This window comes from Panthera uncia (genome assembly GCF_023721935.1).
Source record: "Panthera uncia isolate 11264 chromosome A1 unlocalized genomic scaffold, Puncia_PCG_1.0 HiC_scaffold_16, whole genome shotgun sequence".
NCBI lineage: Eukaryota > Metazoa > Chordata > Mammalia > Carnivora > Felidae > Panthera > Panthera uncia.
Genome location: NW_026057576.1, coordinates 74087187 through 74113556, shown reverse-complemented (window position 1 = coordinate 74113556; position 26370 = coordinate 74087187). Strand labels below are relative to the sequence as shown.

The 26370-nt window shown below is 44.2% G+C and overlaps 1 protein-coding gene across 1 annotated transcript in view; it reads left to right on the top strand.

Annotated features, from left to right (window-relative positions):
- Positions 1–26370, top strand: part of EFNB2 (ephrin B2) — a 45896-nt gene that overhangs the window by 6570 nt on the left and 12956 nt on the right. Inside the window, exon 2 of the mRNA XM_049647199.1 lies at positions 16189–16472. Within this exon, the coding sequence (XP_049503156.1) occupies positions 16189–16472 (284 nt within the window). The remainder of the gene's footprint in view (positions 1–16188; positions 16473–26370) is intronic.

The window sequence follows — 26370 nt, the reverse complement described above, 5'->3', positions numbered from 1 at the left end:
CACATCCCCCTGCATGGGAGAAGCAAAGGTAAACTTTCCATATTGTCCCTCTCCCTCAGCCAGAGAGCTCTCCTCCAAGGTTGGTCCTTCCCACCCTGGAAAAGAATATGTAATACAATAAGTACCAGGGTGGGGGGCGTTTTCATTCAAATCAGCAGTAATCCAATAGGACCAAACCAATGGGCTCTATCTAGAGGATGTTTTACTCATGGATGTGAGTTTTCACCTTAGAGTTGAATGGGATGGTTGCCCTTCACCTAAGGATAGGATTGTAAAGTGTTAGCGCTGCTCCGCTTGAAAGTTAAAAACAAATGCAAAAAGAACCGCTGTGCTGTAGGGTCTTACTGCCTTCTGTCTTGAGCAATCTTGGGAGTAAACTGGACTTTTGTTTTTGCCTTCCACACTTTCCATTTTAGTCCTTAAACAAAACACAAAACCATGATTGGGTTACAAGCGGAGTGACATCCGCCAGTCGGGTCGGGCCAGAGAGGAAATATTTGCTTTATTGCCTCCTGTTTGGCGTTTTAGAAGAGTCTCAGCATTTCTTTAGGAGAGTCTGAACCCTTAAGACGTTGACAATCCCCAAAGCTACAAACACCCCCAGTGCCTTTCTTGATGGAGTGGATGAAGAGGGTTCCATGCTGTTCCCTTTAACAGCAACATGGGGTCCTTCTAGACTAACTCCTCCTGTGAGCGTCTGAGATCTGCATCAAATCTTAAATACTCTATTCCAGACCCATTGGGTTGATTTGGTTCCTAATGCTCAGCCGACCCGACCCTCTGCTTGGCGCTGGGATTTGTCGCCTGTTTGTTCTGGTCATTACTATGTAGCTTTCATAGGTCACAAACAATTTAAAAATTATTGCACCTGCACTCACCCAGGTCCAGTGCCTGCGGACTTTACCTTCCTTTCCAGTCTAATTCAGTAATCTATATCAAAAGATCCTTTGCACTTGTCTAGATTCACCAAAGAGAAGGGACACCCCCTAATTTACAAGCTGGTCACATCCAAGCACCTTGCATTCTACGTTTGACAATGATTGCTAATGGCCCATTCAGCTAAAGTATTTGCTTGTTAACAGGGAACAGAGCATGATAAATGTCCAGCAAGCTTGCGGCCTCCTTCAGCTTTTCATATGCAGACTGGTGCATATTTATGGCAGGCAAATGACAAAAGGAGAAGCTGAATTGCCCTGGCCTCGGGCTTTCTGCTAGGAACGGGGGTTAAAGTGATTACATGGAACCGGGGAGCCCTGCCTCTGTCCGCTGACCGACATGTGGTGCGTTCAGGCCGCTCCTTCTACCTGCATGAGCGTATTTCAGCAATCCTAGAGATAAGGATGGTTGGATCTGGTGTGCCGGTGAAAAAAAGGAGGTGATCAGTTATGACACGTTTTCCACGCACGCTGAGTGCCAGGTGAACCTCTTCCTGCTGCTCCTGCAGAGAATTGGCAGGGCCTCTTTATTTTCCTTTTTCCTGTATAAACTCAAACGTGTAATTCTAGTTCAAAGCATTTTGTGGCTGGTGAGTGCGTGCCTGCTGAATTAAAAAAGGAAAAAAAAAAAACTGGTAGGAGAACACTCCATTAAGGAAAAACAAGCCCTTAGTAATTCTCTACCCAGAATATGAAGGGGGAAATGGCTGCAGTGAAGTATTAATAGTTTACTATGTTCTTTCTCTAAAAGCACGGATAGGTAAAGGTTCCAAGAGCTCAGTGGCGGGCAGACATTCAGGACGCTCGGAATGAACCACGGGTGACGTGCTTTGCTTTGAAAGCTCTGGTTTCTCCAGTGCTATTGAGGCTTCGTGCTTTCTGTGTGAAACCATGCAATGGTCCAGTTTATTTTCCCAGTGTAAGCTCATTTACGTCCAGTTTTAATTCCAGTCCTTGTAGAGGTCTTCCAGTACTTGCTGAGAGTGTACGGATTCCTCCCATGTCACCCCAGAATAATGAGTGCCACTCTTCATTGTTGACACCAGTAGAGGCAACATGTTTGTATTGGAGGAAAGTGATGGCGGATGGGCCTTTGGCTTGGGTGGTACTTATGGGGTGTGTGCTTGTAATACAATGCCCGTGTGTGTGTGTGTGTGTGTGTGTGTGTGTGTGTGTGTCAGGTGCAACACCCTGCTGTCTGCCCACTCTATTACTCCCCAGCCACACTCCCTTCAGGACGCCTCACCTCTGGCGTATCAGAGTTTCCAGCTCCTCTGCAGTCTGTATGGTTCCACGGGTGACCTGAGGCACAGCGTGGTTCCACCACCTGATGAAATGCCTCTGAATCATGGTCCTTTGCTCTTTCCACTAGTTGAGCTGGCTCACAGTGGCCTGAAACATTTGCCTTGAGTCACAACTGTCTTACGAATGAGTGGGCCCAGGCCGGTCGTGTTCAGGGCCAGCTCAGAATGTAACTTCCCTGCCAAAGAAGTTAGAAAATGCCAGTTTTTATCTAACTACCAGAACTAAATTGGGGGTACATCTTAGATAAAAACAAGCTCTTGTTAGCCCTGAATTCCCCTTGTCTATAGGAAGGATCTTCCTTCCTATAGATGGATCTTCGTTATAATGGACTGTCTAATAGAGCTTACAGATTCCCCTAGATGAGTGCCCTCTTTATGACAGATCAGACATAATTTCTTTAAATCTTCTCTCCATAATCCCACAGCACTTTAGTTAAATAACTAGGGTATAGAAAACCTTATACACTGTGCTGTCATGATTCATACTGCAAGCCTTAATCCCCGTTAGGGCCCTCTCTATCCCTAAGAGGTGGGGACAAGAGCTGTTTCATTTTGGCAGTCCCCCCCCCACCTACTACTAGCTAGCGGTGACATCCAATAAGAATTAGTCCGATGGCCAGACACAACCCAGATGTGTGTTTATGGCTGCTCGTGTTGTGTTGAAATGGCACCTATTACTAGAGATCTACCCTCCAGAGCAGCGGCCCTAGAACTTGAGGGCACACAGTCACCTGGAGGGCTTGTTAAAACAGGGTTTTGCTGGACCCCACCCCCGGGAGTTCTACCTTCCCAAGGTCTGGGCAGGGCTTGAAATTTACATTTCTTACCAGCTCTCAGCTGATGCTGGCTGATGCCACTGAGACCACACCTTGAGAACCACTGCCCTCAATCACCTTTTTTTTTTTTTTTTTTTTTTTTTTTTTTTTTTTTTTTTTTTTTTTTGGAAACAGCTCAACATTAGCTCATCATTTTCTAAGGTTGTTTTGGAATCTTCGAAGAAACCTGTGGTCCTTGCCTTGCTGGAGGCCATAGGGATCATCTTGGTCATCCCCAGTGGATAAAGCATTGATGTGGTCAACAGGCATTTGTTAACTCTGAGGCCCCGTTACTGATGAGAGAAAGGACTGTCTCTACCCTCAAGAGACTTAAATTCTGAGGCAAGGAGAGGGAAGCCGTGGTGGAGGTGTCATCCCAGGAGGTCTCTGAAATACGCAGGAAGCAAGTCAGAGCAGTAACACCACAGCTCAGAGTGTGTGTGTGTCCGTGAAGGGTACATCCATGAGCATCCACAGCACTTCATACATGTGAGCGTAGCTCAAAGACGGACCCTACAAATGAGGCAAATGGGGGGATGCCAACAGTGATTTCAGCTACCTTTCCTAATAGGACAATTAGCAGTGCCTCCTGGTTCAAGACGCATGTGATGGTAACGGAAAGGTCGGGCGATTTGATTTAGCAAAGACAACCAGGCAAGTGCTGTTTTCACCGAGTTAAGAGCTAAGAGTACATGCTTCGGAATCTGGCTGTTTGGGGCCGGTCCCAGTGCAGCTGTTTTTTTACTGTGTAACTAGGGGAGTAACCTCCGTGTCCCGTCTCTAAAATGGAGGCGGTAATCTAATAGTGCGGAATAAAAAGAGTAATAAAATTGTGGTCAGGATTAAAAGAGCTTAGCTCTGTGCTTGGCACAATGAAGCCATAAATGTCAACTATTGTTAATAAAAACTAATTGAATATCTGTGTGCCTGGCTATGGTTTACTTTGCCTACCATATACAAATGCAGAATACGTAAAAATGACATGTGAATAAAGATTACAAAATGCCATGTTCACCTTTCAAGGTTTGTTGTGTTGTATTGGGTTCACCTGCCAGACTTCTACTCACTCTTTAAGACTTTTTTGTTATATGAAGCACGTTATTTCCTCTCTACCATAAAGTAGGCGCTCTCTCCTCTCTTCCCCGACCCGACCCCTGATGCTTTGTTGTAACATTTATAACACTGAAGAAATCAGTTTCTCCACCATGGACTGAGCAGAGCCTGGGCTGAATCCGCTTTGTGGATCCTAGTACAGGATGGAGTAAGAGATCGTGTTGTTGAACACATACGTGAATGCAACCTGTAGGGATGGGAAGAAGAGTAGCATTTTTTGCATTAATGTTACATGTTACTTCTTTAGAAACCTACTCACCTGGTGGACACAGTTGTTGTTAACCACAGTGGTACAGAGCTCCTTCCATGTGCCAGATGCTACTCCAACATCTGACAAATACTGACTCATTAAACCTTCACAGTAGCTGTCTGAGGGAGGTGCTTTGGTGACTCCTGTGATATCGGTGGGGAAACCAAGGCACATTAATTAACTCACCCAAAGTCATATGGCTAATAAGTGGTACTGTCTGCGTTTGAACCTGATTCCTCTGGTTCCGGGACCCTTTCTCTTAATTCTCTGCCTCTCCCTCTCTCTCTCTCTCTCTCATGTGATGGCACAGAGTAATTAGAAATCGTGTAACTAAATTAAGCCTACGTTTACCAAAAACAGTGCATGCATGGTGGGTTTAAAAAAAAAAAAAGTTTGAGGTATAATCCTTTCCATGTCGATCTTGATTTATAACCTTTCCCGTGATGGCTATTACAATTCTAAATGGATCCTTTGAATCTTTGATAACAAAGTCCTACCCAATGGAAACTAGACCGTTATGAAAGTATGTAATATTAATGCATTTATCGAGTACTATTCCTTTGACTATTAACATTTCCTTTTAAAAATTTTAAATATTTGATCATTTCTTTGCTGGGAGAAGAGGTCGGCTTCCCGAGGAGGGCTGCATTTGGTAAGGTGCCGCGGGTGTGTGTCAGGCTAAGGAGATAGGATGACATCTTTTTTAGAGTCTAGTCACAATTAAATGCCATTTTATTTTGGATTTTGGGACCCGGGCCAGCTTCCAGCTTGTCAGAGCTGAGAAGACTCAAATCAAGTCCAGGCCTATTTCTACAGCAAACTGGGATTCTGGCTTCTTGCCTGTGGATCCATTCAGTATATCCCATCTGGCTTTTGATGTTCTGCAAGTTCGGAGCAGTTTGTTTTAGGAAGCCAGGCAGCCTGGGCCTCTCCTGCCTCCAGAAGGAGGCTCCTCAACTTCCCCAGGACCTGACCTCAGCGTCTGCTCACCTGCGGACCCCGCAGCCGGCTACAGGTCTCAGCCAGGCCAGAGTTCAGGGCCCAGGGCGTCCTCCTCGTTTGTCCATGTCCCGTGTCCTTCGGTTTAACTCCGTCACGCGGCCTGCTTGAATAGCTTAAGAGTATTGAATTCCTGTACACTTTTGTGTTTTGGTGAAGCCGCATCCGAGCTGCTTGTGGCGACAGAGCAGGAAATGTATTGCACACAGTTAGAGCAGGGCGCCGTGGACATTTTCATAAAATACCGTTCGGGGGGATCTGCGTGCAAGTCTCCAGCCAGTCAGGTTTGACTCCTGTGTGATGTCAGCAGGACCCACCTGCCGTGGGACCTGCTTTCCTCCTTCCCTCCCCCCTTCCCCACTCTGGGCTGTGTCCGGCCCAGTGCCCCCAGCACACCTGTCCCTGACCCTCCTCCGGAGCCCGGGAAGAAGGAAGGGCACAGGAGGCAGGCGTTTAGGTGGTTGGTTGTAAAGCGATGGCACACAGCCTTGTAAACTGTGTTGGCAGGCTTCCATCAGGAGAGAAGCGAGTTTTGTCTCTTCTTAAACCTTACTTATCCAACTGTTCATTCTGAGTAGCCCACTCTGTGCAAGGCCGTGGGGTGGAGGGCCGGGCATTCCTCAGTAAACACAACAAGCTCACTCTCGGGGTCACACCCCAGCCTGAAGAGCAGGAATTGGACCCTCTTGGTGTGCCTCTTTCTTTTAGTGCCGTTTCCCCACCAAACGGGAGAGGTTTTTCATTCACCCTTGAAACATGGGTGAATTGCTTTTCTAAAAAGGCAAGATTCTTTGGGATTAAAAAAAAAAAAAAAAAAAAAAAAAAACTGTGATGATGGGGAAGAAAGAGATGGAAGGAAGAGACGCCCACACTCTAGACTGTGATGTTGCTGTGCGCAGAGATCTTAATCCCATTCCTTCCAGTTTTTAAAATGCCAAACCACTCCCTTCTGTGATTTACATGTGCCTTTCATGTCTGTGATGTTCCCACTCAAGTAGATGAGCAAGGGGATGCACACACTTCTCTCTAAAACAACAGAGAACCATCTGGAAATGCCCCTTGAATTTCTTTCTGTATGGATGTGAAAGCCACTTTTCTTTCTGGTGCCTCACCTATAAATAGCAGGAGTCCCACCTTCCTTTATAGACTCTTGCTAATAGCACGTTTGGAACAAGACCTTACAGGTGCAAACAGATCCCAGTTGGGAAAGACGCTCGCAGCGTCTCTTGCCTCTGAGGGTTCTGAAATACCTGTTTCGCCAATGGGACCAGCGTGGATGAGCCAGCAGGACAGAGTTGGCCTGGGTGACTCACTTCCCTCTTGCTTTCCCACTGCGCCTCCCAGCCACCCCAGTTTTGCCTTCTCGAGCTACAGACTTCATGGGGTGGCTTTTCTGAAAGTTTTGAGAGAAGGGGGGAGCTTAGATCAGTTCCATAAATAAAAACCTCTATTGTTTTGTTGCTATTGTTGTAAGTGGCCAATCTTTGTTTTTAATTCCATTGCAGAGATCAGCTCCTCTCTGTGAACCTGGGAAAAGAAAACAGTGACACGCTCAGTGTCTGACTTACAGAGACAAAGCTATCTTTTTCTCTTTTTTTATAGAGTTTTTTATTTTAATTCCAGTATAGTTAACATGGTGTTACGTTAGTGTCAGGTGTATAACAGAGTGATTCAACAGTTGTCTGTAGTACTCGCTGCTCATCATAAGTGTGCGAAGATAACTTTTTCAACCCCAGCTTGCTGTAGACTGGCCTCTGACTTGGAAGTTTTTATTACAGTGGGACAGATAAAACTTAAATAAATAACTTGCGCTATTTTCCTGAATGGAAACCTAAACCATGAGAATATTTGAACATTCTAAAATAAAATTATTTTAGCCACCAATGTCTGAGCATTATGTCACAAATAAAAAAACAAGATTAACATCAAAAGGAGTCCGTTTTCATTCAATTGTGCAGCATTGCAGGCTGTGAAACTTAATATTATTTTGACTCGTACAGTAATTGTAGGACGACAGGGAAGTGGATTAAGTTGAAATAAAAGTACTCAGCAGCACCAGTTGAGGTCATTGGCCAGAGTGAGGCCTCTGGCTTTGCATATTAGGATTTTAGAAAGAAAACTTCTCCTTTAGACTCTAGTTGAATGCTTTTTCTCCAGCGTGTACAGAGACAAAGAGGCACACTCCTCACCTTGAAAAGTTGGTAAACTGGTTTGCTCATCCACTGGCTCACAGCGCATTGCGATTTCTCTGCTTCTCATCTTTCTTTTTCTGGAAAAGATTGTGCTTGTCATTGGTGTGAAGCTTGAAAGGCACCCCTCCCCTCACCCTCCACCCCCAACTCAGCTCTTAGATTTATAACACTTTAATGGTCCCAGATTGTACAGCCTGCTTTTATTCCCCTTTTCTTTTCCTTGAATAAATCAGGTTCATGTTGCAGATGATATTTGTGTGAGAAAAGTGTGAAAGAAGGGGCACCTGTGAAAACAAGCCATTGTCCCAGCACCCATACACTTTCGAATTAAAGCAGAAAATGTCAATTAAGACCTCCAATGACTGCCTTATTTCTTGGAGGTTTAGAGCCACTGACACGATCGTGGTGCACTCGCCCTTTAACCTGCTACTCCAAGCCGTGGTATCTGGTGACCTAATTCTGGATAAAGCTGACACCCCACAGCTACACCCCACTCTCTCTGGTTTCGGAGAAAGTTTGTGCAGAATCTTGTTCTGATGTGAAAGTGCTAAAGGGGGCAGTAAAGGGCTATCCACAAAAAGGAAACTTTTTCCAAGTATCTCTCCGGGTCCATGTTGCCTCTGTCTGCCATGGGCCCTGCTTTTATCTATTCCCTTTGTAAGAAACACTTGTGTGCGGGGCACTCAGAGAGCTGGTCTTATTAAACCGTGGCAGCAATCTAGCGTTAAACAAAGTGATACAACAGGAGTATATTCTGCTCGCTGATGAAATCCACATACGAACTGAAGTCCTGCTTCTGCAGGATTTCTATTTTCTGGTGCAGAGTGTTTCTGAACGGGATCTTCTCGGGCTGCTGTGTCCATGCTCTAATAGCCCATGTGGACGTGGGAGGCCCCCAGGGCACAGTGACGTTCCGGGTCACGCGTGGGCCTGGGCTAACCCAGAGCCGTTTGTCAGGGGTGACCAGAAAGCCCCACCAGGGGCCAGCCAAGCTACAGAGGGCTCCTTCTCATTCAGATTTCAAAAGGGACTAATTTACAAACAGACCCGCTCCTTTTCTCTGCAGCCTTTGACGTTTAATTAAAAATAGGAGCATCTTCTGGGAAAAGGGCACGTTTTCCAAAATGTAGTAAATGCAAAGCGTACTTAATCAAGAACTCCGGCGTGCAAATAAACCCATTCTGCGATCGGATGTGATTTTTGGTGCCAGCTCCTGGGCTAAACCTGCTTCTGAAGCTGGAACTCAGATTCCCTCAAATGTTAGCCAACTGACAGAGTTCTGCAGTGCAATGATTCAGCATAAACCATACCCATCCCGTATTTTTCATTCATGTGAATACACTGGTTGTGCACTAATTACTAAGCTTTTGTGGACTCAGGAACTGACTTCTTAAATAGACACTTCCCCCCATAATAACTTTATTTAGTTACTTTCTAAGGAAGTGCACCAAAAAGGTTAAAACGTCTGCAGGCTTTAAATATTTTAAGTGCTTATTTTTAAAACCAGCATTTGGAAAGACTGATCGGGAACAGGCTACAGTTTGTTCTCTGTACACTGAATGTGATGTCCCAGGTCTGATCACAAAAGCACTTAATGTTTACTGCATAAAATTGTGAAAACTGCAGAAAGCTGAAAGTCACCCTAAATCTACCACCCGGTAGCTCAAAGCAGTCTCAGGTAAAGGCCCTCAGTTGGATCATCGGTGTATGTTTTCTGTGTCGTCAGCAGAGTAAGCAGAATGGCGTAAGGCACGTTGTGTAAGCGTGCATGTTTGCAGCTGAAATTGGCCGCGACCATATACTCTGATGTAATTTTGAAACGAAAGGAAAGATCAGTCCTCCGTGAAAAAAAGTAACCTCTGTTCATTTATGAATCTTATTTCGCTCAGTCGCGTGCTCCTTAGGTAGCAAGCACATCATGGGTGGGTCCCCAGTCTCCCCAGTTTGCCCATTGGCAGGATTTGACAGGGTTCCTGTTCTCAGGTGGATGATACCTGCCCTACTTATGCAGAAAGATTAGATGTTTAAATAGATTCTTAGGTACATAGTAGCAAATACAAATGGCTCTGGACCCGGACTGAGACTTTTTTACATTAGAAGCGCTGTCATCGTGTCTGGCTGGAGGGGGTTTGCCCGACCCAGTTATTTGGACACAGAAACTGGTCAGTCCTGTTTACATCTTATTCTGATCTCTGTTATTCAGTGTCAGCGTGGTACTTTTGCATTCGGCTCCCATGTACTGAGTAGCCCTTGTTTATACGGCAGTTTGGCATAGTCTTCAGTCGACCTTCCCAGGATTGCTTCCCCCAGGAGAACCAGGCCTTCTGATTTTCATGTAGATTCTCACAGACTGTAGCAGCATCAAGGGGCCATCCCACAATTTGGCCGTTCTTCTAGGTTCATTTTGGGTGAGCAACTCCAAAGAAAAGTGTAGGAAGTCATTGAATGTTTGTCCTGAGGTGTGGGTGTCATGGTCAGGGACAAATACGGGACCAGATAGGGGAGGAAATGGGGCATTTGTCGTGGGGTTAGGGGTGCAGTTGTGGTTCCCCGACACAGCTATCCCTAAGTATCTCCGCTCCTGGCTTCCCATGGATCCTCGCGTTCCATCTGGCCAGGGTTTGAAGTTGATGGGGCGCCCCCTGCCTCCATCCGATTATTTCCCAGGCACCTCTGAGTCCTGGTAACATAACAGGAGTCAACAGAAGAATCCATACTTGAGGTCACACGTGTGATGTTCTGGTCTGTCAGAGAAAATTGCATGTTGTGACCCTTGAACTCTGAAATAGCTGGTTTATACTTCAAATGTATTATGCTTGGGGTTTTTGTTTGTTGTTTTGTTTGTTGTTCTGGTTTTTTAAGCATGGATACCTAGTGTGGGATTAATACATTTTTTTTCTTACATTTTATTTATTTTTGAGAGAGAGAGAGGGAGGCACAGAATTTGAAGCAGGCTTCAGGCTCTGAGCTGTTAGCACAGAGCCTGACATAGGGCTTGAACTCACAAACCGTGAGATCATGACCTGAACTGAAGTCAGACGCTTAACTGACTGAGCCACCCAGGTGCCCCCAGTGTGGATTATTAATACATTAAGGAATATCATGTCACATGAGAGCTGTATTATAAATAGTTTCTACAATAATGAATATGAACTTGAAATGTCTAATTTAGATTATTAGAGATCTAATTTAGATTACTAAATATTAATGTCTAATTTCAGTTATTAGATTGATTCAAAGTATTCCCTATGGGAAATACTAGAGTCTGGTTTGCTGAATAACTTTAAAAAAAAAAAAAAACTTGGATTACATTTGATAGGTAATCAGAAGATAAAAAACATTCTGCTATCAGACCTTTTCATTTCATGCAGCTTAACTTTGGAAACCCTATGTAGGGTTTCTGTTTTATTCCGTTATTGTCTCTATATTTGATTCAAAGCCATCACGTCTATTGTCTTGCTTGGAAATGACTCACTGGGGAAAACCATGGAAGCTGCCTGTTTATGCCCAGCCTTCCCCTCTTAGAGCCTTCTGGGGAACCCTCCACTGACACGCCCAGCCTGCGCCACTCCAGGAAGCAGCCCTGAGCCCCAGGTCTCCTGATGGACAGGAGATGTGACTTCTCCTTCCCAACAAGAAGAGTAGCCTGGCTCAGAGAGAGAGCCGTCTCTGTCCTATCTAGGACACGAAGCCCTGTAGGTCTTTGTTTTCTGTTTGGGATTAGAAATCGGCAGACTTTATTAAGTGACACCTATACCTACTTTTGTTTGCATATAGTTTAATAAAAACCGCCTCCCCTGCGTGGTATGGCTTGTACCTCTGGGGCTTTTCCTCTGTGCTCCTTTTGGTTAGAAGGTAAAGGTTATTTCATCACACAAAAAGAAATCTGTATCTGATCCCCACCGTGGAGAGCCAGGTTAGTGATTTGAAATTAGCCCATTGCCACCCCATCATTCTGTGGGTTTTTTTGAACACTTCCTAAGTCAAAATAGGAGAAATGTATTACTAAATATTATGAAATATTCAGGGCATTGTTTATGCTGTGTAGTCTGACTTATTAAGGTCTCTCAGCAATCTTGAGGTAGTAAAATCCAAATATAAATGACCCAGCTTCAAAAGCAGAACTCTACGGTTACCGACTTGATGTTAACACATGGGACGCATTGTTTTCCACTCAAAAGTGGTATTAAGAAATTCACCCCATTTTGTTTTCATTTACATTTTGGATTCTCATGAATTGTCAGGAGACCGTCCGTGGCATTCTAATCAAAACACAAATTTCATAGAGTTGGTCGGTTTCTTCCCCACCTGTTTGCTCACAGCCTCCTGGGCCAGGTAGGGTTACCAGATGGCCGCCTTTGTGAGCCGTGGTCTCAGCTGACCACATCTGGAACAGGCTTCAGGCACATGCCTGGCATGGAGTTAGGCCCCACGTGGCACTTGCAAGCCTGTGTGTCCCGTTGACTCTCTCTTCATTTTGCTTAGCCTCGTGGCTTATCTATGCAAACCTCAATTTAGAAAAACTTGCGGCTCGCAAAACCAGATTTATGCTGTAATGTGATGCAGCGAGAACTGAAAAGTGTGCAAAGGAAGGGGGCTTTTCCTGTCGTGTCGCGTGTTTGGCACAGCAAGTCTTCATCTGTTTGGCATGTCATGTACGTGTGCAGTGACTAAATGAAGATAATGTGATGTAAAGGGCTTTGATCGGTGCGTAGCCGAGAATAAGTTCTCCAAAGCAGCGGTGTTTTTGTTGTTAGTGACTCTGGAGGGGCTAAGTGCCCTGCATTTTAGATGGGAAGGGATTGTACAAGACTGCCATGCTGACAGATCCTCCCAGAAAGAATGGATCACAAGCTCAGTCTGCACTGCTCCGTGCTCTCCAGAAAGACTGCCAGGCCTGGAGTGAGGTCTTGGAAATCCCATCCCTGCTCTCATCTCAGTCCATCCCTGTCCCAACACCCAGGGGTCCTGTCTACAGAATTCTTCCATGCCTGTGATCCACAAATAGACAATGGCACGTAATTGGACTTGAACTTCTTTGTGCATTTTCTTAGCTTCCACTAGTTCTTACGTATTTTGTCGATGAATACATAATTTATTGAGCATTTACCATATGTGGCCCTCGGGCATTCAGTATTCAGACACACGGGACCTGCCTGCCCTCAGGGAGCTAGACTGTGCCCTGCTGGTGAGGAGAGCCTTACACTTTTGTCGCTCGGCGCATCTGGCACAAAATAGGTTGCTTTAGTTGTTACACTCACTTGACTCTCTTTTTGCTCTCGTGTTGCCTTAGAAACTGAGGGTTCCTGGGAAGCAAAGGAGCTTCTGAGGTTTGACGGTGCGCAGTGGGTAATGTAGGCAAGAAATGTATGATTCAGGCTCTCAGTTTCCACTGAGAAACCATAGTCTCATCAGTTGGATGACTGGTGTGCTAACCAGTTTATATGTATGCGTGTATTTATATACATTATATATTTTTATGTTACATACACTATATTATATATAAATCATGTTATATAAACCAGTTTACGTGCAAATATATATTATGTGTGTGTGTATATATATACATATATATATATATACACACATATATATATACATATATATGTATATATATATATATAATAAGTATACCTTTAAAACACTGAAGTGCTGGGCCTTTAAAGGATTCTTTTTTTTTTTTTTTCTTTAAGGGATTTTTCTATTTTCCTTTTTTTTTTTTTTGTTTAAGGGATTCTTGAAAGGGAAAAGGATCAAATCGTCGCCTTACTTTTTGCCACAGTATGTTCTGAAAAGCAAACAGACACTTTGCAAAGTGTTTGCAGTAGGGTGCTTCATCGGGATTTAGTTTTTATGAGCATATCAGATAGGCTTATTGAAATTCGAGATTTCTGCCCTTCTCTTTCATTTTGCCAGGCCATCCCATGGCTTAACCCTCCCCGTACGTCACTCCCTCATCACTGACAGTTTCCAGTTTCTAGGTGATTTGTGCCTTCTGACAATACAGTCTAAAACATGCTGGTCCTCACAGCCAGACCGGCCTGTGTGTCGTAGGTTCGTGGCCTCGGCCCGTCAGCCACAGCCCAAGCTGGAACTCGTGTTTGGGGAGTGTGAAGAGACCATCATAAGCAGTTACTTACATGGTGGGGAGGAAATCTGCAGTGATTCTTTAGTGAAGCCAGGAAAAAAAAAAAAAAAAAAGCCCTCTCATGAAGGATACACAATCTAGGGAGCATTTTGAATGAAGAGAGAGCTTAGTGACATACGGGGTGTGATGCGGGCAAGTTCTGATAAGTGGCCATGATCCGAGGCTGGGGGGGAGGGGGCAGAGCCAACACATTTCCTTGAGGTAATTGACTGGATGCACAAGAAGGTGGGTCCATCTGGCCGAGAAGGATCCTGGTCTCTAAAGCCCGGGTGAGTCCCTGGGGAGATGGTCCCAGGTCACAGCTGATGGTGAAGACCAGTGCTTTGAGAGGAGGCAGACCCAGGCCTGCAGGCTGCAGGCCTTAGCTGTGGTTTAGGAATACTTCTAACACAGCTAACATGTGCTGCTCTCTCTCTCTGCCAGCTCCCCGAGGAGCAGACCTAGGACAGAAAAAGTTTGGAGTGCGGTGGGCACCCCCAGGCAGAAATTGGCCCCTGGTTCTTGGACGCAGAGAATATTTCCTAAGAAGGTCAAGGAATAAAAGAGGAGGAAAAGGATGTGTCAGGAAGGCGAGCACATTTCGTTCGTACCGACTGCCAGGCATCCTGCCCCCACTGCGTGACCACAAAAACACATGAGAATCGCTGTGAGGGGCAGGAGTAAATTCTGGTTCAGCCCTTCAGTCCGCCCCCCAGAACCCAGAGTTGTGTTTTACCCACAAGAAAGACAGAATTGCCGAGAAGAGAGCACACTGGCACTTAGGAGGCGGGGGCAATAGCCTGGGACTTGAATTTTCAAAGCATCTTCCCAGAAAACCGTACAAATGGCCAAAAAAAGTCACAGAGAGGCTCTTGACTAGTGGTGACCCTCATTTGTCAGAAGTTGTAGAAATTCTTCAAGGTGCACACATGGTTGTTTGAAGTTTGTCATTGTTCTAAAAAATACTCATTTTGAGAAAGATTTTGTTAGATTCTCTTTCTTTCTCTCTTTCTATGAATGCCATGTCCTTGCTAAAGGAATCTGGGGGAAAGAAAGGGAGGAGGAACCACACACACTCTCTTCGGGATTGTAAATAACACATTCCCGAGGAAGGTGATAAACTGTGTGCAGCGTGCGTTTTTCCTGCCATAAAGAGTATTGGTTTTTAATATAAATCTGTACCACAATTTCTTTATGTTCTTTGATGCTTCATAACAACCTCATGTGCTTTTCAGAAAAATTAATACCATTCATTAGCATAAATCCTAACCTGTATCCTCACTGTGTATTTGAAATTGGGGTGCCTCATCATCCAGGTATGCATGCGCTCGCTCTCTCTCTCTTTCTGTGAATTATGACCCATTCATTGTCATGGCTGGTGGGCTTCCCTGGTTAAATAAAGGGTTGGATTGGAAGGATTCAGACATGATGCTTTGTTCTTGGGCTTGAGTATTTTAATGAGCCTACAGGCTTGGCTGCTTGGAGGGAGGAACGAGATGGGGTTTCTAAGTGTGTTGTTAGTGTTAGCACTTGTAGGTGGATGTTCGTTAGAAAGCTCTTGTGTCCGCTTCTCAGAGAAACTCCCCATTAAGAAAGATCTTTCAGCAGCATGGCAAGCAAGAGGGAGAAAAGAGGAGAGAAGCTGCAAGCTTTCAGCTGTAAGCACCAGGGGGATATTGTCTCAGTCATCTTAGTTCTGAAGATTTGCTTCTAAGAATTAATTGGAGCAAATACATCTCAAGGCAGAAAAAAAGGTCTGTGAAGCAGGGACCGTAGTGGCTGTCCTTGTAATTTGGGGACTCTTCATCTTGCAGCTGAATCAATACTCGAGGGAATTACTTCTGGTTATCTTTTATGGGTTTGTAAGACAGTTCTTTTGTTCGGTGTAATAAAAACCCCATTGTTTGATCAGTGGCTCACTAATTACGATAAGTAATTTGAAACATTCTTGATGAAACTTGTCTGTTAATTAACATCAACAGCAAATGGAAACTAACAGGACAACAGAGTGTGAGTGCACCCACTGTTCCCTGGAATCCCTGCCATCTTTCTGTGGCATGCCCAATAAACTAAAGCTGCCGATGGTTTAAAAAATAACAAACAGGTGTGAAGGTGTGACTCACCACCGAGGAAAAGTTATTGTGAAGTTATACAAAGGAGTCCTGAAATATTACAAGTGAGGATGTGGTAAAAAGAAGTGTCAGGAGGTTGACTGATCCTACTCGGGAGTAAGGAGAGTGGTTTCTTTTTGACTGTTTTTCTTTAAAGCTTGGTTCCTAAATACATTCACCCCGTGATGATCTGCACTAAGATACTTTGGATGAATACAAACGTGGATTTATAAAAGTATGCTTTGGAATTACTGGCCTTGCGTGGCTGTATTGTAATTATTGTGAATACTGTTCATGTTTATCAACTCAGTGGCTTTTTTTTTTTCTTTTTAATGCTTTTAGATTTCTACCTGGACAAGGACTGGTACTATACCCACAGATAGGAGACAAATTGGATATTATTTGCCCCAAAGTGGACTCTAAAACTGTTGGCCAGTATGAATATTATAAAGTTTATATGGTTGATAAAGAGCAAGCAGATCGATGTACTATTAAGAAGGAAAATACCCCTCTTCTCAACTGTGCCAGACCAGACCAAGATGTAAAATTCACCATCAAGTTTCAAGAGTTCAGCCCTAACCTCTGGGGTCTAGAATTTCAGAAGAACAGAGATTATTACATTATATGTAAGTATAATTGTATTCATTTATTTTACAGAATATAGGATAAGCTAAATAGGTTTGTATCAATTTTTTTAAGTGTTATTATGGCAAATAATTTGGTGAGAATCTTTGCTGAAAATTGTCCATTTTTAAAGAAACCTTAATTGAATGAGGGACTCTATACTCATAGTACTCGATAATATAAATACCCAAAGAGGAAAAAACCTCCTAGCCTTTTTAGAGTATTGAAATAAATGGATATATATGAATATTCTCAGCATCTCTACTGACAAAAACATTTTTAAGGACCATTGGTGAGATCTGATAGGTAAATCTTGTGCAATGACTTTTCTCTTCATCCACCCATCCATCCATCCATCCATCCATCCATCCATCCAACCATCCATCCATCCATTCATCTGTTCATTCATGCATTTAGTATTTACTCTGCACCAGAAACTGCATAGCACTAGGGATTCAACAATAAACAGGGTGGGATGATGGTACCCTTTCCGCATGGGACTCCCAGATTCGAAGGAAGGGTGTTTTAGGCAAACCACAATTAGAAGAATAAGACAAAAACTTGGGTTTCTTCAATGAATTAGTTTTGTTTTGGTTTGGTTTTTTCTATCTACATAGTAAAATGACACATTGTTTCAGGAAACATACTGTGTATCCTTTGGGTCGCATCTGAACTAGCATTCCCTTCATGAAGCTGTGAAGGCCTAGGAGGCACACATCCAAACACATGCCCCCTAGGGGCAGATTGCATGTTGGCACAAAGGCAGGATTGTTCCTGGCCCAGGATTTTGTCAAGAGTGCAATCTGGGTGACTGAGGTTAGCTGGTTACATAACTCAAACAATGAAATATGTTTTTCTTAATTTCTTTGGTTTAAAGCTCTGCTCAGAGCTGGGTCCCACGTCTGCTCGCTTGTTACCACGGCTTCAGTCTGTCAGGGAATGCAGAACTGCTCTCCGCTGGGCACGCCCACCGTCTTCTCTCGATCTCATTGAAACTGGCTTTCTCAACCTGCCGGCCACTCTTTAGTGTGCAAAATCAGTAACTCCCTGACTTACTTGGTACTCAAGAGTACACTAGTTTTTACCACGTTAGTTATTAAAATGAAGATGGTCATAGCCGTCTAATTATCCTGTCCTTTGTGCAAACCTGAAACACTAGAGACTAAAAACCTATCTTTAAGCCAATGTGACACCCAGAGAGTAGCTTAGCAAGAGTAAGTACCATGAAGAAAGGAAAGGGGGTAAATTATAGATTTCAAAGAATGATTACCATAAAATGAAAATAAAAGCATTCCAATGGAAGATACAAGCAGGTGGGGTGGTAAATGATACAAAACAATAGAGAAATCTTTGAAAATATAAAAGTTATTAGGTAACATAAATGGAGCTATTGGAAGTCTAGCAGTTTACGTATTTATTTATTTATTTATTTTAAAGACTTTTTCACGGGTCACCTGGGTGGCTCAGTTGGTTAGGCGTCCAACTTCAGCTCAGGTCATGATCTCACAGTTCATGAGTTCAAGTCCTGCATCGGGCTCTGTGCTGACAGCATGGAGCCTGCTTGAGATTTTCTCTCTCTCTCTCTCTGCCCCTCCCCACTTGCACTCTCTCTCTCTCTCTCTCTCTCTCTCAAACTAATACATAAATAAGCTTTCAAAAATTAAAAAAAAAAAAATACTTTTAAAGACTGTTTACCAAGGACCCTAATGTTTTAGTGCAGGGAACCGAAACTGACCTCAGATGAATTCACACAGAAGGCTGGTGCCCAGAGGAGGTGGGAGAGGGCAGGTGCAATGCCTGAGAGGGGGCACCATCGAGTGCCCACTGCTCCTGTGTTGTTACTAGAACTATGTGTGCGGCCCAAGTCCATGAGCTGGCTCTTCCATGGAGATAAGCCAACAGACCCAGATTTTGCCCCCTTATTTTCAATGATGACTTCATAAAGATGGCTCTGTACATTCTGCATCCCCCCCTGAGCACAGGTGGGATTTCAGCACACATGGTGGGATTTAGCCTTCAGTCTGAGGTCTGAGGCGGGAACACAAACACTGTGTGCTTGGTATTGGCATCAGCACATGACAGGTGTGTATTTAGAAGCAGTCTAGGGGCTCCTGGGGGCTCAGGTCATGATCTCACAGTTTGTGAGTTGAAGCCCTGCGTTGGGCTCTGTGCTGACCGTTCAGAGCCTGGAGCTTGCTTCGGATTCTGTGTCTCCCTCTGTCTCTGACCCTTCCCTGCTCATGTTTGCTTACTCTCTCTCTCTCTCTCTCTCTCTCTCTCTCTCAAACAAACATTAGAAGCACAGTTTAATTTAAAATTATACTATTAATCTATGCAACCATGGTATCTCTTACTGTTTTTCTTTTGATAAAAATTCATCATTAACTTCAGTAACAGGTAGCCGAGCTACGCTGGCCTCCAGGACTCGCCTCAGAGTTAAGTTTCGCTGTATAAAACCACGTGGTAGCCTGGGATAAAAGAATCTTTCTTAAAATAGAGTGAAGGGTTTCCAGTGGGAACCGGTGAGAGGCTGTTTGAGCACTGGCACTGGGTGGTTGTTGGGGGTCCTGGGGAAAGGGCCCGGGGCTGAGAGGCCAACCTGGGGGGCTGTCCCTCACTAGGCAGCTGAGGGACTCCTGTCGAGTCGCACACACAGAAAGGCACTGCAGAGACTTGGGAAAAGCCAGAAGCTCATTTCTTATCCCACCCCCACAGCAGAGGTCATGGATAGACAGCTTTCCCAGGAAAGAAGGTGAGAGACGAGAGGCACACATTTTAAAATAGTTTAAAAAGTTCGTGCTGACTTTCCATGGCTTCTTCAAGAATTTCAGGATTTTTAGAAGTCACTGATTTCCACCTCCAACGATCACTCACACACACCCAGGAGTCCCACTCGACTTAAAATAGCACCAGTCAAGATAGCAGGCTGGAAAGTACTCAGCTTTACAAATGTATTTTTGACACTTCAGGTCATCGGTTCACTTTGAGACAGTGAATAATGTTGGCGTGGAGGATGCTGTCATGTGGACAGTGTGTTCAGCTCCAAATCTTAGCGTCTCAGAACCTTCATAAGTAAGAGTAGTAGTGTTAACACCATCACCGTTGTGTGTGGTTCCTTTTCAGGGGAAGGAAAAAGGAAAGGGATAGTTGGGAGTCGAGTTACCGCAGAGGGGACGAGTCCATATTGCCCGTGGGGTCCTGAGGTGTTGGCTAATTCCCTAGGTAAACTGATTCCAGGAGCACTGGACCAGCAGCCCAGAGACCTGGGTTCCAGTCCTGCCTGCCGCCTGTGCTTAAGGAGAAAGTCCCTTTATTTCTTTGAATTTTGATTTGCTTTCTAGAATGTTCCTTTATTGTTGTTGTTATGGCCCATGATGGAGGGCTGCAGTTCCAAACCATCTTAGGGCTGGAAACACACATCCAGGGTAGGGTCTCTTGTCCACGTGTCTTTCCTCCAACGGAAATGGACGGGATCTGCTATGAATTCTTTAAAGACACTTAATTTGATTTACAGTGTTACCGGATATAGAATGTAGTCACCACCCTTTGGAGTTTTAGAAGTAAATATTAATTCTTAATTGGATGTGTATTTTTAAACCTACCAAGTATCCACTAAATTCCCTTAGGAAGTGACAAAATGATACGCTTCCTCATTAGTTCTTCTCATAGATGATTATTTGCTTTGACATGTGGCAAAATGATATATGTGGGTTTTCTAAATGTTTAGAATTGACTTTTTCAAGTGACCTATTTCAGTAATTAGCCTTGGGCCTAATTTGCATCAAAAAATCTCCTAATCTTAAATGACTCAAAAGGGGGGTGTTATTGCCACTTGGTCTGAAAAAGCCCCCTATTCTTTATCACATTCATATTTTTTTTTTTGATGTTTTATTCAATTTGAGAGAGAGAGAGAGAGAGAGACCACAAATGGGGGAGGGGAGAAAGGGAGACACAGAATCCGAAGCAGGCTCCAGGCTCGAAACCGTCAGCACAGATCCTGACATAGGGCTCAAACTCAAAAACTGAGAGATCATGGCCTGAGCTGAAGTTGGACCCCCGTCACCGACCAAACCCCCCAGGCACCCCAATTACATTCCGAGTCTCAATTGCCTTAAAAGCATAGTACGCATTATTTTGTGTAACCTATAGTTACTTTTATTTTGCCTTTAAAATTTTTTAAAGTTTGTGAAATAACCATCTGTTCTCAAGTGTGCATTTTTAAGGGAAGCTCTATCTTGTTGGTAAACAGTCCAATTAATGCAGAAGGAAAACCTCCCTAACTGTATTCTGAGCCTTCATCCATATTTGTGTTCTAGACTTTTCTTGTAGATACTCTCTGTGCTTGGCTTCCAATTTCTTTTTAGAGACGACAACCCAGAGCCGAATGAGTCAGCAGTTTTCTGGCCCTAGGCCACATCCGACTTCACGAAGGTTCCACAGGTTGGTTATCCAGGCTCAGCACAGGACCTTGCAAAATACCTACAAAGAGGTTCTCACCCCACCTCCAAAATTATGTGAGTCAGACATGAATGACGAGTGAGTGCCGCTGTGTTAATACTTTTTAAGTGAACAGTGGCCGCAGCAGAGCCGTGTGACAAAGACCACGTGTGCGAGCCCCCCCACCCCCACCCCTGCCCCAGTTTAGCCTTATGTAACTTTCACGATGTTTTACTTCACATCCGTAGCCAAGATTTGGACTTGTGGAATAGTCTGAAAGTCGTCATTTCCAACGATGGTTTGATCAAAGGTTGTTCTTTAACGTCCACCCTGCCGCACTCACAGCGGTCCTTCCCAAAGCTGCCTCTCCCTTTCTTTGCCTTGGGAAGGTCTTCCTTAGGGAGCAGTAGACAAGTCTGAAGGAGTCACCATTTCCTAGGCCATTGGTTTAGTTCTCTAAAGCAATTTTTTTTTTTTTTAATCAGAGCATATAAAATTGGAAGGCTCCACAGTCAGCTTTGCTTGCTATTTTTTAGGCATAGACTTCACTTCTGAGCAAAATTGCAAAATAAATCAAAATGCTTACATACAAATATAACAGAATACTATCCTTAAAGAAATCAAAGCAGGGGAACAGCAGATTCCATTTCCTGCATTTACTACATTTGTATTTATATTCATTATATTTGTCTTCCTTTTGGGTTTGTTTTCCCTTTGGGTTTTCGACATACTTCTTTATTTCGGGGAATAGTAGGTCTCGCAGCTGACACTAAAATATACTGGGTGTGTCGTAACCTTTCGCCAGCACAAAAGTTGTGGGAACTTTCGAATATCCTTGTACATGTAGATTTCTTTTCAGCTCTGTGAGAATGTGTGGTCTGTGTAAAATGATTATGGGTTTTCTTTCATGAATTATTTTATATGATAAACGTAGCAAAAGCTATGCTTCCATCAAGTTTAGTGACATGATCGTATCAGCCTGTCACTCAAGCCCCTGACTTTGGGGTGAGGATTTATCTTTATACCTTGTATATAATTGCCAAATTCCAGCATTTAAACACGTTTATTTCTAACCTACAACTGTCATCTTTGTTTTTTGTTTTTGTTTTTTTTAATTTTTTTTAAATGTTTATTTATTATTGAGAGAGAGACACAGAGCATGAGCAGGGGACGGGCAGAGAGAGGGGGAGACACAGAATCCGAAGTAGGCTCCACGCTCTGAGCCGTCAGCACAGAGCCCGATGCGGGGCTCGAACCCACAAACTGTGAGATCATGACCTGAGCCGAAGTTGGACGGCCAACCGACTGAGCCACCCAGGCACCCCTACAACTGTCATCTTTGTAATAGACTATCCATCAGACCCTTGGGTGTCTGGAGGATTATCTACACATGCCACATAGAGCGACAGATCAGCTTGGTGGGTGTGCGTCTGGAGTCAGACAGATGTGGGTTCTTGAATGCCCTTCAGCGGGTAACTTAACCAGCCTCTGCCCCAATCTCTTCATCTGTGCACTGGGGATGCTGACTGTATCTGCCTGCGCAGGGTCACAGGAATTGAAATGCATGATCTATATAAAGTGCTCATTTCCAAGGTTGTCTCCCAGTAAGTACAACCCATGGGGTCCCCTTGGAGCAGAGTGTGTGAGGCAGGAGCCCAAGGGCGAAGCCAGGCTTTCCTGCAAGCTAGCGGGCGGGGAAGATGTGCTAGCAAAGTATAAGTTATTTGCAAACCATCCATAAAATGAAACTCCAGAGAGTTTACAAGTTTCAGGAATGCTGCGTAACTTAATTATAAGATCTCTTCTCTTCGTCTTGTTGGAGTGTCATAAAAGTTCTTTTGTCTCTGGGCTTCCTTTCTTTAGAAACATGCGTTTCTGTATCTTTCTGTTGGTGGAATTGCCTGAGCTTGTTAGCAGATCCTCTGTAAGACCCAGAAGAAACAGAGCGGGAAGACTGTTCTGTCCATGAAATCGTTTCTCTACTTGCATTTCCCCAACCTTGCCAGGGCTTTGTCTCAGTTCCCTGCCACACAAAGGAAACGCTGTGTTTTTATTGGTAATTTCGGCAACATTCTAACGTGTTATAAATATCCTCCTAGAGAGAAGGGTGTCAGGGCTGCCTTGTCACTGAGACAGGCTGGGAAAGGTATTTCATTAGCCTGATAATTAGAAGTGTTGTTTCTGTTATTTTTTAACATAATGTGAAATCGTCTTCTGACTGTACCGAAGGCTCTTCCAGAATGTATCAGTAAGACTCCTTATTGGATTTCAGACGAACAAAGCTCACATTCTTTGCACTTGAGGAATAAAATCTCAGCTTCTGCTTAACTGGACATTGTGCTGAGAAACTTTGGGCTCATGGGCCTGATGGAGTCATGGCCGTTGGGATAATTATCCCGATGGATCCCCCAGGGTGCAGAAGGACAGGGCTAGCATGGAATGGGACTCCATTCACATCCAATGGTGTCACCTGGGCAGGCGTGACAGGTTATCTCATTTAAGCTAGACGGAGAGAGTCCTGTGAACACTATTCCTTACCCCCAAAAACCACTAAGGAAAGGAAAAGACAACCGAGTCTTAAAGCAATGGGAAGGCGTTGAAGGGGGTGGGGGTTGGGGGGGTGGTAGACGCTGAGAAACCTCATGTGCAAAATAAGCAGAACAAGAGCAGATGAGAAGATTCCATGTGAAAAGTGGAATTCTTTAGGAATCGCTCAGAATAAAACTGCCTTTACAGTTTCATAAAATGCATGTTAATATCTAACACCTGTATTTATAGCTTTTTGAAAGTTCACTTAGCCTTATAAATAACTGAGTAATACTGGAGACCTAATATAAGCATGAGAGAGAACGAGTTTCTTAGTAGCCTTTAAATATTCACCTTGAAGATCAAAATTTAAAGCAAACTAAAGCACTTTTAAAAATAGCCAAGAGGCATAGACAGGCATTAAAAAAAAAAAAAATCACTTTGAGAAAACCTGTGCAGTTCTTATGAGTCGTGCAATTGTTCCCCGAATTCTGAGATCCCTGGCCAGGTGTTTGGTCGCATAAAGGAAAGCGTTGTGGCTTCACATACTCTGTCACTTTGCAGTCTCAGAAACAACGCGGCAGAGAAATGTTTATCGCCATGAGAAAACCAGAGGTTGGAAAGTATGAGTACTTCCTCAACGGTGTGGGCAGTTCCCAAGGCCATGAAATGCCAGAGTCCAAACTCAGACCAGGGCTGGGGGGCCTTAGACCAGCGTCATTGGTCCGTGACGGTGCTCCTGGGTCTCTCGCCTAGTGAGAGGAAAGGTCTTACACGTATGCGTGCCATCACACACACTGTAAAGAGCTATGCCTGTGTGCACGCCACATACACAGGGACAGTAGAGAGAGGGCATGTGTGCACACGGCACATAGCGGTACCAAGAAGCTCACACGATCCAGATACCGAACGATCTCTGTGCTGGTTGAAACGTGTAGAGCCTGTGCCTTGTGGTCTGTGGTGTGACTAGAACTAACTTCCATCATAGGCCCCAGAGTTGAACAAAGACCATCCCATGAGCAGTAGGAAAGGAAAAAGGGCCAATGAGAAAAGGCGGCTGCAATAACAGAGTGTCAATTCTTCCACATGGCCTCTTTGTTTGTAGATCTTTTAATCAACTCCATTCCTTTTCTTTAAGAAGTTTATTTCTTTTGAGAGCACAAGTGCATGCACGTTGAGTACGGTAGGGTCAGAGAGGGGGAGAGAGAGAGCCCCGAGCAGGTTCTGTGCTGTCAGCACAGAGCCCGACACGGGGCTCGATCCCACAGACCGTGAGACCATGACCTGAGCCAAAATCAAGAGGGGGACGCTTAACCAACTGAGCCACCCAGGCGCCCCGTCAGTTCCGTTTGTTAATCAAATCAGACTGTGCCGCTGTGCCCCTCAATGGAAAGTTGCTAAATAGTAAAATTACAAAATTTTTTAATTTCTCAAATATACAAATAGAGGCAATGAGACTTTAAATTTCCTTAGCCAAGTACAAATGCTGCAGTGTGGATGGATGGACGGATGGACGGAGGGTGGGTGGATGGGTGGGTGTGCAGCACCTCTGGAAGAAACATAATCGATTACATTACGGAGGGAGCCAGGCTGTGTGTTACTAACAACAGCTCTGCTTTGAAAACAGCTTTTTGCATCAGTGAAGTAGCCTAGTCTCATTGTTCCTGATGTTGAACCAAGAGACGAAGGTATTCTTTTATTGAAGCAAACATGTGGAAAATTGCTCTGGATTCCCAGAGTATAGAACGTGTCCCCTGAATGGAATAAGGTTCAGGTGTAGGGCAGATTCAGACAGGGCACTTTATTGGGGTTACCAGCGGTCTCTAGATGGTCAAAGCAAATAACGTCACGTCCATCTCAACGCGTGTGCCATGGAGAGGGGCACATTCTCTCATCCGCAGGGCTATATTCTAAACTGTCAGCAAACATTAATTCAGTCACTAGTGAAGTCTTACCACCCAGAGATGAACTCTGCCTCAGATGGATGTTTTCCACTTCAGTGCTGCAGACTCCCAATTACTGGGCCATTAATATCATTGCATCCGATTAGTGACAGTAGAATGAGCAAGAAGTTGGGGGGAGGTGCGCCCTCCCCACCATGAACTCTGTACTCCGACCCTTTGCGATCTAGACATTTCCATATCTCCACACAGATACCTTAATGATTAAGACTGTCAAAAACCCAGGAGTGGGCAGCGGATTGTGGGCTAGAAATAATTCACTCAAACACATGTGTCTCCACGGTTCAGAATGTTTGGATGAGATGATATCACAGTGTCTTGACCGGGAGTTTACAAATCCGAGTGCTTAAGTAAGGCAATGTAGGCAACCGGGAATAATGTTTTATCTTTTGAACTCTTATATCATTCTTGCCATTTTTTTTTAACTTGAGTTTTGGTCAGTCTATTGAAATGGGTATCTGGCCACTTTTTTTTTTTTTTTAAGTTTATTTTATGTATTTTGAAAGAGAGAGAGAGAGTGAGTAGGGGAGGGGCAAAGAGAGGAAGAGAGAATCCCAAGCAGCTCCACACTTTCAGCATAGAGTCTGATGTGGGGCTCAAACTATCAAACCGTGAGGTCATGACCTGAGCCGAAATCAAGAGTCAGACCCTCAACCAACTGAGCCACCCAGGTGCCCCCTGGCCACCTATTTTTAAAACAATTCCTAGGGTGCTTGGGTGCCTCAGTCATTTGAGCATCCGACTCTTGATTTCGCGTAGGTCATGATCTCACAGTTTGTGAGTTCCAAGCCATGTGTCAGGCTCTGTGCTGACAGTGCAGAGCCTTCTTGGGATTCTCTCTCTCTCTCTCTTTCTCTCTCTCTCAGTGCCCTTCCCCCCTCAAATAAATCAATAAACTTTTAAAAAATAAATAAGACATAATTCCTTTTAGTGGGTTTTGGCCCATATTCAGGTTGACTCTCGTGTATAAAGGTAA